Genomic DNA, 13858 nt, shown 5'->3' with positions numbered 1-13858 from the left:
TTGGAAATCGTGGTAGACCCATCTGTACCATATCGCTTGACAATAAACCTGTACAAAGTTGAGGGAATATCCTGTACTACTACTGTGGAGTACTCTCTCTGCTGTTGTGGATTTTCTAAAGTATTTGCAGATGTCAAACGAGTTAACCCAGAACAGATTCATGTGGGCTATGTGCCATTGGATTGAAACTCAATTTACCTCACTAAAGTTCCTAAAGTTTTCAGTAGTCATCAGACCCTTCTAGGCTCTGAAAGGCCTGGATGTGAAAAAGGCAAAATTTAATAAATAGCAATGAGGTGTTCTTAACTTGGACCAACAGGAAACTTATCTGTACCTTAATTAATGACTTGCACCATTTCTGAGGTTTAAACAGAGGCTGAGATTATCCCATTCTGGAGTCAAAGAATTATTGGGGAGTACCAAAGTGATGTGTGATCTATAGTTTCTGCACTTGGACTGCACAGTAACTTGCAGAATCTTAGAGATTTACGGCACAGAAGGAGACCATTCAACTCATCGTGTCTATGCAGGCCGAAAAAAAGCTACCCAGCCTAATCCCACTTTCCAGCTCTTGGTCCGTAGCCTTGTAAGTTACGGCACTTCAAGTGCATATCCAAGTACTTTTTAAATGTGATGAGAGTTTCTGCCTCTACCACCCTTTCAGGCAGTGAGTTCCAGACCCCCACCACTCTCTGGGTGAAAACATTCTCCTCAACTCCCTCTAATCCTTCTACCAAATACTTTAAGTCTATGCCCCCTGGTTATTGACCCCTCTCCTAAGGGAAATATGTCCTTCCTATCCACTCTGTCTAGGCCCCTCATAATATTATACACCTCAATTGGGTCTCCCCTCAGCCTCTGTTCCAGAGAAAACAACCCCAGCCTATCCAATCTTTCCTCATAGCTAAAATTCTCCAGTCCTGGCAACATCCTCGTCAATCTCCTCTGCACCCTCTCTAGTGCAATCACATGCTTCCTGTAATGTGCTGACCAGAACTGTACACTGTACTCTAGCTGTGACCTAACTAGTGTTTTATACAGTTCAAGCATAACCTCCCTGCACTTGTATTCTATGCCTCGGCTAATAAAGGCAAGTATCCCATATGCCTTCTTAAGCACCTTATCTACCTGGCCTGCTACCTTCAGGGATCTGTGGACTTGCACGCCAAGGTCCCTCTGTTCCCCTACACTTCAGTATCCTGCCATTTATTGTGTATTCCCTTGCCTGGTTAGCCCTCCTCAAATGCATTACCCCACACTTCGCTGGACTGAATTCCATTTGCCACTTTTCTGCCCACCTGATCAGTCCATTGATACCTTCCTGCAGTCCACAGCTTTCTTCCTCACTATCAACCACACGGCCAATTTATGTATCATCTGCAAACGTCTTAATAATGCCCCCTATATTGAAGTCTAATTCATTGATGTATACCACAAAAAGCAAGGGACCTAGTACTGAGCCCTGCGGAACCCCACTGGAAACAGCCTTCCAGTCACAAAAACTCACTTTGCTTCCTGCCACTGAGACAATTTTGGCTCTAACTTGCCACTTTCCCTTGGATCCCGTGGGCTTTTACTTTTATGACCAGTCTGCCTTGTGGGACCTTATCACTGATTGCGTATTATTCCTTTGTGTTGTGTTGCATACAATTATAATCTTGTGACTGCATGAAGCTGTAACCTGATTGGATAATTTAATTCATGGGCTCTGTTTTAACCCTTGCAGTTGCAGAGGGATCCTCTAGGGATGTGGTGAAACTTCAGACCATGCGCTGTTTGTTTGAGGCTTATGAACACGTCATGAATCTACTTGAAACGGTGTTTACACCTATGTTTTGCCACAGTGATGAGGTATGGAAACTGCGTGTTACTTCCCTATGTTCGGTTTGCATCGTTTTTCACCCTGTCACTGAGACTTAAAGTAAATGTGTTTGAATGGGAATCCTCCTGAATGGTGTAAGACCCTTTCCCTTTAAAAGGATGTGGCTGTCTTGTCTGCATTTTCACCCTTCCTCTTTCTTGGGTCACCATGCACCAGCCATGTCTGAGGTGGCAGGTTGGTGATCTGATGCTAGATTTCCGCTGTCACTTTCAAAATCGTGTTTAAATCGGTGAAATGACAAAGGTGAAATCTGGACAAATTCATGAGGAAATGTTGTTGCTGTATCTGTTCCTCCTTGTAGTATAAACAGATGTTTTAAGATGGAGCAACAAAAATGTTGGCCCCTTCCCCCTCCTCTATCCTCAGAAAAAGTTTTGGCTGAATGGTGAAACATGACATTAAGAAATCTGTTTTTGGGAGCGAGGTATATTGATTGTGCAGTGACCTCTAGTGGTTACAAACTTGCACCCTATGTAACAAACCTTAAAGTACAGGAAACTTTGTGTTATCCGGAGGCTAAATGTCCGGCAAGCCGAGCCACTGGCAAAAATCAGGAGCCGTTTTTTTTCTTTTTGTTTCTTTTCGTTGCTTTTTTCTCAACAGTCAAGCTCTGCAAGGTCTGTAGGTAAGCAACAGCTTCAGCTAGAGACGCTAGCCGACTGTTTAGAAGCCACAGGGTTTGTTGATTCACACGGAGCTGAAAATCTCCGTATGTTTCAACATTAACGCTGGTGTGTCCGGCAGTTTTGAGGGAACGGCAACAGCTCGGTTCCGTCGGTGCCGGATAGCACAAAGTTTCCTGTAATGCAGTGTTTCCAGAGAAACAAAGCAGTAGTTACTGGTGTTCACACTATCCTGTAGTTCTGTAAGGGGTGGTAGTACGGCCCATGGGTTTATTTGCTGTTTATTAAAGATGCTGGAGAGGATCTCTCTGTGTAGAACTACTGAGATCGTTTTGGTAATAAAGGATATTGGTGCTCCTAGAATCATACAGCACAGAAGGAAGCCATTCGGCCCATCATGCCTGTGCCGGCTCTCTGAAAGAGCTATCCATTTAGTCCCACTCCCCCCCGCCCCCTCTGATCTTTCCCCATAGCCCTGCAACGTTCTCCCCTTCAAGTATTTATCCAAATCCCTTTTGAAAGTTACCATTGAATCTGCTTCCATCGCCCTTTCAGGCAGTGCATTCCAGATCAGCCTTGATGAACTTGTCTAATGTCAGGATGCAGACCCCTCTGCCTAAGTCCACACACATCCCTCCTCTAGCTCAGGTATTGGTGTACCAACACGTTGCACTGTAGATGTCAAGATATTTTTTATCTCACCTGGCATTACTGATGAGCTGAGTTGCTGGTTTCAATTAGCTGTCTGACAGAGGTCCCAAGCAAGGAAAATGAGAAGGGAAGTCTACCTGGGGAACTGTTGTGTATCACATAGCAACCAGCTTGGGGCATTGGCAGAGATGGGGGAAAGATTGCTCGACCATTGTTTTGGATAGAGGGTGGCGTTTGTCAGTTGGGGGGTGGGGGGAGGGTGGGAGTGTGACAGTTCTACTGACCTTAACTGTGACACCTATTTTTGGACAGTGTTCTACAAGTGTGTGTGTAGACAGCTTCTTGATGCCACTTAGAATGACTGACCTTTATATTATCTCTATTTAGCAGTTATAAATTAAGTGAGAATTATTGTAGCTTCTGCAATCCTTGTACACAGCTTGTACATTTTGCTTATTCCCTCACTTTAATAAAAACGTACATCAGACTGTACTCGGACTAAGGGGCTGTGTGTAGGTGGTAAGGGGCTTGTGTGTTGGTAGCGATACTTAGACAAGAGTGGCTGTAATTCTAGATATGGTTCACTTACAAATTGATCTGCATTGCAAGTGATGTGTTTACTCAGTTTCCTTCTACACAGTATTTCAGATATCTGTTGAAAGGAGCAGAATCACCTACACGCAACTCCAAGTCCAATAGGTGAGTCCGAGTGGGTTAATGGTGAGCTCAACTCGCACCAACATCCCACTTTTTATTTGAACAAAGTAGCATATGACTGTCTTCATTTTCACTTTGCTGTTACTGAAGTGCTTTCTGTTGTCTTTGAGTTTCTTTCTTGAAAAGACAATTATTTCTGTTCTTAGTAGAAGCTGTAACTGAGATTTGAATTCACAACTCTGTCTGCATCTAACTCTGCTCTTAAGTCAAACCATCTCCCTTGCGTAAAGGAAATTCAGCACTCAAATTTAAAGAGATGTATATTCCATAGATTCTGGATCAACAAAATAAAACTGATTTACATGCCACTTACTACAATTTTTGTGTATAACCTGGACTTTTCACCATCTGCGTTCTGGGCCCATTTTCAATGCAACATCGTCTGTTATGTATTTTTTGAACCCGATAAACCTGGCTTTTTTTAGGATCTCACCATGGCAATTACAAATGACTTGTATAAATGATTTAGGTATATATTATAGCATGCACTTGGTAATGCATCTCCTTATACTCCTGACTTGAGCCAATTTGTTTTTAACCCCAAACATTTAATTATAATTTATATTCAGTAGATAAATTGTAGCAATGAGAGAAAAGGACCTGTGCGGCAGATTTTCTGTGTACTTTTATTTAAAAAATATATATATATATATTTAGTGAAGTGGAATCTCTCCTGGTTACCCGCGTCGCTCGTCAGTTCACAGGTGGTTGACAGACTCCCACTTCAGTGCAAAATAAAATGGCCACCATTTTCTGCTTACCCTGCTGAGGCTGTACCTTTTAGTGTCCTTATACCTGTGCAAGAGGAGGTTAAATTTCACAGCAGCCCTACCCTTGGCACGAGCTGTGAAAGGCCTCTCATAGAGTCATAGAGTTATACAGCACAGAAAGAGGCCCTTCGGCCCATTGTGTCCGCGCCGTCCATCAAGCCCTGTCTATTCTAATCCCATTTTCCAGCACTTGGTCCGTAGCCTTGTATTCTATGGCATTTCAAGTGCTCATCTAAATGCTTCTTGAATGTTGTGAGGGTTCCTGCCTCTACCACCCTTTCAGGCAGTGAGTTCCAGATTCTAACCACCCTCTGGGTGAAAAAGTTTTTCCTCAAATCCCCTCTAAACCTCCTGCCCCTTACCTTGAAACTATGCCCCCTGGTTATTGACTCCTCTACTAAGGGGAAAAGTTCCTTTCTATCTATGCCCCTCACAATTTTGTACACCTCAATCAGGTCCCCCCCTCAGCCTTCTCTGCTCTAAGGAGAACAATCCCAGCCTGTCCAGTCTCTCTTCATAGCTGAAGCACTCCAGCCCAGGTAACATCCTGGTGAATCTCCTCTGCACCCTCTCCAATGCAATCACATCCCTCCTATAGTGTGGCGACCAGAACTGCACACAGTATTCCAGCTGTGGCCTAACCAGCGTTTTGTACAGCTCCATCATAACGTCCCTGCTCTTATATTCTATGCCTCGGCTAATGAAGGCAAGTATCCCATATGCCATTTTAACCACCTTATCTACTTGTCGTGCTGCCTTCAGGGATCTATGTACATGCACACCAAGGTCCCTCTGTCCTTCCTAGGGTCCTACCATTCATTGTGTATTCCCTTGCCTTGTTAGTCCTCCCAAAATGCATCACCTCACACTTTTCAGGGTTAAATTCCATTTGCCACTGTTCTGCCCATCTAACCAACCCGTCTATATAGTCCTGTAGCCTGAGGCTTCCCTCCTCGCTATTTACCACTCCACCAATTTTCGTGTCATCTGCGAACTTACTGATCATACCTCCTACATTCATATCTAAATCATTAATGTACACTACAAAGAGCAAAGGACTCGGCAGTCAGCACCGATCCCTGCAGTACACCACTGGACACAGGCTTCCAGTCACAAAAACAACCTTCGACCATCACCCTCTGCCTCCTGCCACTAAGCCAATTTTGGATACAATGTGCCAAATTGCCCTGGATCCCTTGGGCCAGTCTCCCATGTGGGACTTTGTCAAAAGCCTTACTGAAGCCCATGTAGACTACATCAACTGCACTACCCTCATCCACACACCTAGTCGCCCCCTCGAAAAATTCAATCAAATTGGTTAGACATAATCTCTCCCTGACAAAGCCATGTTGACTATCCTTGATTAATCCTTGCCTCTCCAAGTGGAGACTAATTCTGTCCCTCAGAAGTTTTTCCAATAATTTCCCTACCACTGATGTAAGGCTCACTGGCCTGTAATTCCCTGGTTTATCCCTACTACCCTTCTTGAATAATGGTACTACGTTAGCTGTGCTCCAGTCCTCTGGCATCTCCCCTGTGGCCAGAGAGGTTCTGAAAATTTGTGTCAGAGCCCCTGCAATCTCCTCCCTTGCCTCACACAGCAGCCTGGGATGCATCTAGTCAGGGCCTGGGGATTTATCCACTTTTAAGCCCGCTAAAACTGCTAGTACAGTACCTCCTTCCCCTCAATGCTAATTTGTTCAAGTATATCACAATCCCCCTGCCTGATTGCTATGCCTACATCGTCCTTCTCCATAGTGAACACAGATGCAAAATATTCATTTAAAACCTCACCTACACTTTCCGGCTCTACACACAGATTACCACTTTGGTCCCTAATGGGCCCTACTCTTTCCCTGGTTAGCCTCTTGCCCTTAATATACTTATAAAACACCTTGGGATTTTCCTTTATTTTGCCTGCCAGGGTTTTTTCATGCCCCCTCTTCGCTCTCCTAATTTCTTTTTTAAGTACCCCCCTGCACTTTCTATACTCCTCTGGGCTTCCACTGTTTTTAGTCCTTTGTATCTGCCAAAAGCCTCCCTTTTTTCCCTAATCCGTTCTTGTATATCCCTTGACATCCAGGGTTCCCTGGGTTTGTTGGTCGCACCCTTGACCTTTACGGGAACATGTTGACGTTGTACTCTCTCTATTTCCTTTCTGAAAGACTCCCACTGCTCTGATGTGGGTTTTCCTACAAGTAGCTGATCCCAGTCCACTTTGGCCAGATCCTGCCTTACCATATTAAAATCGGCCTTCCCCCAATTTTGAACCTTTATTTCCGGTCCATCTTTGTCCTTTTCCATGACTACCTTAAACCTCACCGAATTATGGTCACTGTCACCAAAATGCTCTCCTACTGACACTTCTACCACTTGCCTGGCGACATTCCCTAGAATTAGGTCCAGTACTGCCCCCTCTCTTGTAGGACTTTCTACATGCTGGCTCAAAAAGCTCTCCTGGATGCACTTTAAGAATTCCGCACCCTCTAAGCCTTTCACACTCTGACTATCCCAGTTAATATTGGGGAAGTTGAAATCCCCTACTATTATTACCCTATTATTTCTACACTTCTCTGAGATTTGCCTACATATCTGTTCCTCTATCTCCCCCTGACTGTTTGGGGGCCTATAGTACACTCCCAGCAAAGTGCTTGCCCCCTTTTGGTTTTTAAGTTCTACCCATATGGCCTCATTAGAGGAACCTGCTACGATATCATCCCTCCTTACAGCAGGTATAATCCCTCCTTGATTAATATTACGACACCCCCTCCTTTTACACCCCCCCCTCTGTCTCGCCTGAAGATTCTATACCCCGGAATATTGAGCTGCCAGTCCTGCTCCTCCCTCAACTATGGGCTTATACTCACTGGAGTTTAGAAGATTGAGAGGGGATCTCATCGAAACTTATAAAATTCTGTCAGGCCTGGACAGACTAGATGCAGGAAGGATGTTTATGATGGCCGGGGAGTCCAGAACCAGGGGTCATAGTCTAAGGATAAGGGGTAAGCCATTTAGGACTGAAATGAGGAGGAATTTCTTCACCCAGAGAGTGGTGAACCTGTGGAATTCTCTGCCACAGAGGGCGGTGGAGGCTAGTTCATTAAATATATTCAAGAAAGAGTTGGATATATTTCTTAAGGCTAAAGGGATCAAGGGATATGGGGAGAAGGCAGGGACAGGGTACTGAATTTGGATGATCAGCCATGATCTCATTGAATGGCGGAGCAGGCTCGAAGGGCCAAATGGCCTACTCCTGCTCCTATCTTGTATGTTTCTATGTCTCCGTGATAGCAACAATATCATACTCCCATATGTTCCTCACACCTTCAATTCATCTGTCTTACTCGCAAGACTCCTTGCATTAAAATAAATGCCATCCAGCCTTGCCCTACTCCCTTGTGCCTCTGTCGGCCCAATTGCTGTGCCACTGGGCTGTGTAAAAATTTGGTTGCTGCATTTCCTACATTACAACACTGACTACACTTCAAAAGTACTTCATTGGCTGTAAAGCCCTTTGGGACGTCCTGAGGTCATGAAAGGTGCTATGGAAATGCAAGTCTTTTTCCCACCTGTGGGCATCCGCTAACTCAGCATTGTGGCCATCTGTTAACTTGGTACAGGTTGAGGATTAAATCCGAGATATTTCTGGAATATATGGTTCCGCTGTCTGGCATTCCCAACTGAGGCGTATGAACTGCTTAGTTTTGTCTCAGCTGTTGTGCAGTGTAACCTCTCCTCTGCAGAGGTGCACGTTGCCTCAGTAATGCTGATTGCTGCAGTTGAAATTTTATATATATATATAATTCCCCAAATCACAAGTTTTTGAGACCCCTGGTGATGAATACCTGTGAAGAATTTCATCGCCTTGCGTTTTTGTTTTAAATGATGTGTAGATAAATCTTTGTGGTATATTTATCTACACAGCTCTGGTCAAACTCGGGGCTATTTAGAGAATATGGAATCAAGATTAAATAACTTTGATCATTCTACTTAATGAAGGTAGAATTTTTCAATGCATCTTTTAATGTTTGTTAAAAAAATGACTTTCTAAATACAGTTTAAGTCTGTTTCATTTATGCTGTCATTTTTCAGTAAAATAACTAAAGGTGGTAGCATAGAATTGTTCTCCAACAAACTATGCTACAGAGTGGCGGAATGTAGATTTACCTCACGATTTTCCCATATGGCGAGTTCCCAATTTGTCCTTGCCATCAAAGGGAACTATAATATGGAAGCCATTCACTTCTCTATGAGCAGGGAGTGACAATCGAAGGGTTTCCCCACGGTGCTTTCACAGAGCTACTATTAACCAGCGACAGAGGAGAGGCCAAGGAGCAGAGGGGGAGCGGTGTCGAGCAAGAGGGGTAAACTATAGGAAAAATGGTTGGTGCTCCCAGCAGACATTTAACAGTCAGTCTTTATTACTTGTCCTCGGGATGCAACCACAGCTGTAATGTTTCTTCACTAATCTTGTTCAGGAATCTTAACACACTCACATGATTCCTTGGTAAATTAATTGTACTCCACTTTGCACCCCCATCTTAAAACATCACTTGTTCAGTAACAATATCACTCACTCAGTATCTCTAAACCAGGACTACTAGGGGAGAAAAAGATCTTTTGTAAAGTGGCCTAGTCCCTTAAGACTTAATCAACATAAACTTTAAAGTATTGAAGATTATATAACATTGTGAAGCCAAATATTTATCAATTTACCCCAACACATTGAGATACTTACAGATTTTGAAGAGGATACATTGACCACAGAGAGCCTCAGTTACTCAATATTTATCAAATGTTCCTCTGAATGAGACTAAAAATACAACTGGTGTAAATTTTAAAAAGTCCATTGGTTTTCTTATCAGTTGTATATTTTTTCATTGTGTTTGCTTGTATTGCGTTCTTGTCTCCATGTGTGTTTTGTGCTGGGTGAAGTGTAATTCCTTGTGCCTGTTGTTGCAGAAGTAGCCTAAATTTGGATGATTTTCGGTAAGTATACCTACAGAATGTTGAGAACACCTGTCGCTCCTGTCTGTCCATTTATCACGGCACACCCCAGATTACATCACATTTTTACAGAGCAGCTTTATGGAGCTTGCACGAGCTTCTGCCTTTATAATGAGCTGAATTTTCTGCAGTTTAATATTTTACGGTTTAATTTGTAAACCGGAGGCCCTTCAACGAAACCTAGTCAGCAACTTTCTGAAAATGTGTTTCAAATTTGTTTTCATTTTGGTTTTGCTCTCTACAGTAGAAATATTACTGATCAGTCGCAAGTTTAAAGATATTTAAATATGCAGTTAAAAGTGTGTGTGTGTGTCAAAAGTCCATAGAACATAGACATTACCAGTCAGCATTTTGAACTGTGTGCCCCTATCTTAAGGTGCCACTTGTTCAGTAACCATTTCATTCACTCAATATGTTTACCTGTAAACCAGAACTACTTGGAGAAAAACATCTTTTGTGAAGTAGCCTAGCCTCTTGAGACTTAATCAGCATAAACTTTAAAGTATTGAAGAGCACATTACATAATGTGAATCCAAATACTAATCAATTTAGCCCAGCAGTAGTAGTCCTTGTCCTGATATGGTTTGCGAACTCGTGGGGGCGGCCCCTACGTTTATTACTTGAAAGAGCTGTAAGCTTTGACTTGGCATTTGTAGAGGTGTAGATGGTAATATATTGATTTTTGCCACCAACAATCTAAATGAAACTGCAAGCAGTGAGCTCCACAATAGAAGTCAGTAGCTGACTCGTACAGACCAGGAAGGTCTTGGCTCGACCCCTGATCTGTGCTAAGTTTGCGTATCTCAGTTTGAGTGTATTTGAGGCTGTCCGATGAGGGTAAGATCAGGCTTGGCAGCTATGCTTCCTGTAATCAATTTAACCAACTTGCTGTCGAGGCTCTCGCGGGTCTCTTCCCTCACTGCCCCAAGTAACAACTGGTTACCTCTGTTAAGTCTGTGTGTTATATTGCGAATTACTACACAGACCACAAGAGTAAACTTTAACAGGACTTTACTGGTTGAAGGTCAGGGCGGAACTGCCCAATAAATCATTACACAGCACTTATATACCGGTGTGGTCACCGCCGGTATTACAGTATACAGCAGCCAAGATAAAGTAGTGCAACTCTTAAAATAGTTCTCTTAAAGGTGGAACGGTTACATACAATAGTTCTCTTAAAGGTGGAACGGTTACATACACTACAATCCTCCCTTTTTAGCTTACAATATATATATTCCCCATTAAACATAACACCATAACATAGATACACAACTTCATGTAAACAGTTCACAGATTCAGTCTCTGCGGAAAACAATTCACAGATTCAGTCTCTGCGGAAAACAGTTCACAGATTCAATCTTTGCGGTGGCGCCTCCTGCGCTTCCTGATTCGGTCCGGATAACGCCTCGGTGATCTAGTAGTTTTCGATGGTGTAGTAGGTTCTTGTTGCTGGGGTGACTCATCTAATAGTCCTTCACTGGACTTAACAGCTTGAACTTCCGTAGTTTCAGAACCAGCTTGAACTTCCGTAACTTCAGAACCAGCATTGCTGACTTCTAAAAGCTCGAGTACCTTGGGAAGTTTTTCTACTTCCAAACTGATTTGACTCGAGGGACCACGTGCGTGACCTGGTAGAGGTGATAATGGTTCAGATGGGTCATCATCTTCTGCTTCGTCTTTTCCTTTTCTGCTTCTTGGAGACTCTCTGGGCTCCACTCCCAGCTGCATGCACAGTTCCTCCTCCTCTTCCTCCTGTTGCCGTAGTAGCGCCACCATCTCCCGGTGTTTCTTAGACTTTTCGTGATTCTTCATGGTTTTTGCACTTTGGAAGATTTCCCCACAAGCTGGGCAGAACAGGTTGTGGTAATATTCGGTGTCGTCCTGAGCTAGGCCAGCGAGAGGGTCTTCTATTTCCTCCATGCCCAGCTGGACGTTAGCCAGCTTTTGTTCCAAATCCAGACATCTCTCCTGAAGAGACTTCTTCATGTGTTCAGCTTCATCCAGCTTTTTCTGGGCTTCCTGCAAGTCTTTTACTAATGACATCATTTGTGATTTCAATACTTCAACTTCATTCGGAGATTGATTGATCGGACTATTCAATCCCTCTACTGGAGCAGCTGTTTCAGCATTCTGTTGTTCTACATTGACGTGAGTCAGCGTACTCTTGGCATCCAAGGGCTGCTCTGCTGCAAACGTCTCAGTCTGTGTTGCAACCTCAGCTATTTCAATAACTTTTGAGAGCTCCGAACCCCTTTCCTTTGTAGATTGAAGCTCGTGTTTAAGTTTTTCCCATTTCAGAGTCTTGTCCCTCAGCATATGAAGGAGTTGGCTGACCGTTAACTCTTCTGACATCAGACGTTTCCCAGTATCGTCGTCATGTGTTTTTGACGTATAGGCCGCAGGGCTGTTTGTAACCTTGCACTGGGGCTCCTTTGCTGCTTTTAATTCGCCATCATCCGCAGCCTCCACCATTCGAATTTCAACAAATGAATCGTCCGGTGATGCTGCACCCAACTTCAGTAGGAGCTCGGAATTCATGGCAACCAAATCAGCCTTTTCTGCCTGCAACCTGCTAACAAGCGCCTTCAGTTGCTGAACATCTTGCTCCACCAGATTAGAGCACGCACCTTCAGAAACCGAATCAGCTTTGATTCGTTTGGCCTCCTCGCGCAGACGGTTTGTGTGTTCCTGCTCCATTTTCTCCATCAGCTGCTTCTGCTGTCTTTCCAGATTCTCCCACTCTGTGTCAAAGAACTTTTTCGTTGCATTCATCCCTTGCTCAAAACGGCGAATCATTTGTTCTAATTGCTGTTGTAGTTTGAAATGGAGTTGAGTTCGAGCCCGGTGTTCCTCAGAAATGTGCATGTCCGTAGACTGGACAGACTCAAAATTCTCTGTCAAACTATGTTGTTGTTGTTCAGTGGAATTCTGTTCTGATACTTTGTTCTCCTCTGAAGCATAAGCATTTATGCACTCCTTTGTTTTTCCATCATTAGTCTGCAAGTCCATTTTAGACTTGTCTTTTGCACATGGGCTGGTCTTACCATCATCAGTTCCAGAGTCTGAGCTGATTGTCTTCACCGAGTTCTCACTCTTTATTGCTTTTAGGGAGTGCCAGTCCATATTTATTTTCCTGATCCACTCCCGTCCCAGAAGTGGTGGACCTCCCTCAGGTAGTACATATAAGTCCATTCCTTGGTGTTCTTTGCCCTTGTGTCTCACCTTGACTTTTATCTTTCCGATGGGGTATACTCTTTGCCCTGTGTATGTCTGCAATACAATCTTGGTATCTCTCAAGGGTATATGTGAGAATAGCCGCTTGTAGTCCCTTCGGTTTATGACTGTTAGGGCTGATCCTGTGTCCAATTCCATTTTCACTTGGACTCCGGCTATCTTGAGCGTGACCCAGATAGTTTGTAGGTCAGCTTCCTTACTCACATTGTGAATTCTCAGACTACCCAGTTCCTAGCGGTTGGAGTCTGAATCTGAATTCTGTTCATCCGAACTCTTCTCAGCCACCTTATGTACCTTTCTGCACTTTTCCTGCGGTGACTTTTTGTTGCTGGTCTTCTTACCTGACCGGCATACGTTAGCTATGTGACCAAGCTTGCCACATTTTCTACATTCCTGGTTTTTAAACCAGCATTGGTTCTGATCGTGTGTTGTCTTTCCACAACGATAACATTTCGTTGTACCCAAAGCCATTTGATCTACGCCGAGTACCGCTGCCTTCAGCTGCATTTCCGCCGTGCCTCTCGCGGCTTCGTGCGATGCTGCAACAGAGACAGCCTTATCAAGTGTAAGATCATTCTCTTCGAGCAGTCGCTTTTGTGTTCCTTCCTTTGACAACCCACACACGAACTTGTCTCTCAGTGCCTCTGTCAGATTTTCCCCAAACTGACAGTATTTCGCTAGCCTACGCAGTTCAACCAAGTACTCCGCGTTGCTTTCCTCTTTCAGTTGCGTTCTCGCATAAAATTTAAATCGTTCCGCTAACATCAGCGGTGTGGGGTTCAAATGATCCTTCAGGACAGCAACAATATTAGCGAAAGTCTGATCTGCCGGTTTAGCTGGTGATAGAAGATGCTTCAATAGCCCGTATGTCTTCGCACCCATTGAGTTTAGTAAGGTTAATGCTTTATCATCATTTGATATTTTATTTGCCTTACAATATATCTCTATGCGTTCTACATACGTGGCCCAATCTT

General features: G+C 43.7%; 1 protein-coding gene across 16 annotated transcripts in view; it reads left to right on the top strand.

Annotated features, from left to right (window-relative positions):
* snx14 (sorting nexin 14) overlaps positions 1 to 13858 on the top strand; it is a 278601-nt gene that overhangs the window by 59249 nt on the left and 205494 nt on the right. For 12 of the 16 annotated variants that reach the window (XR_015077589.1, XR_015077591.1, XR_015077590.1 and 9 more), the window contains 3 exons: positions 1727 to 1851; positions 3797 to 3855; positions 9606 to 9632. Coding sequence is in view for 13 of the 16 variants with exons in the window: in XM_085982067.1 (XP_085838193.1) it covers positions 1727 to 1851; positions 3797 to 3855; positions 9606 to 9632 (211 nt within the window). In the remaining 3 variants the exon portion in view is untranslated. The remainder of the gene's footprint in view (positions 1 to 1726; positions 1852 to 3796; positions 3856 to 9605; positions 9633 to 13858) is intronic. The other 4 variants (XM_085982064.1, XM_085982072.1, XM_085982074.1 and 1 more) reach the window with 1 other exon arrangement.

Source organism: Somniosus microcephalus, chromosome 3, assembly GCF_052327205.1.
Source record: "Somniosus microcephalus isolate GS21.2 chromosome 3, FLI_Smic_1.0, whole genome shotgun sequence".
Taxonomy (NCBI): Eukaryota; Metazoa; Chordata; class Chondrichthyes; order Squaliformes; family Somniosidae; genus Somniosus; species Somniosus microcephalus.
The sequence above is the reverse complement of the archived record's forward strand: the minus strand, read 5'-3'. Positions and strand labels throughout refer to the sequence as shown.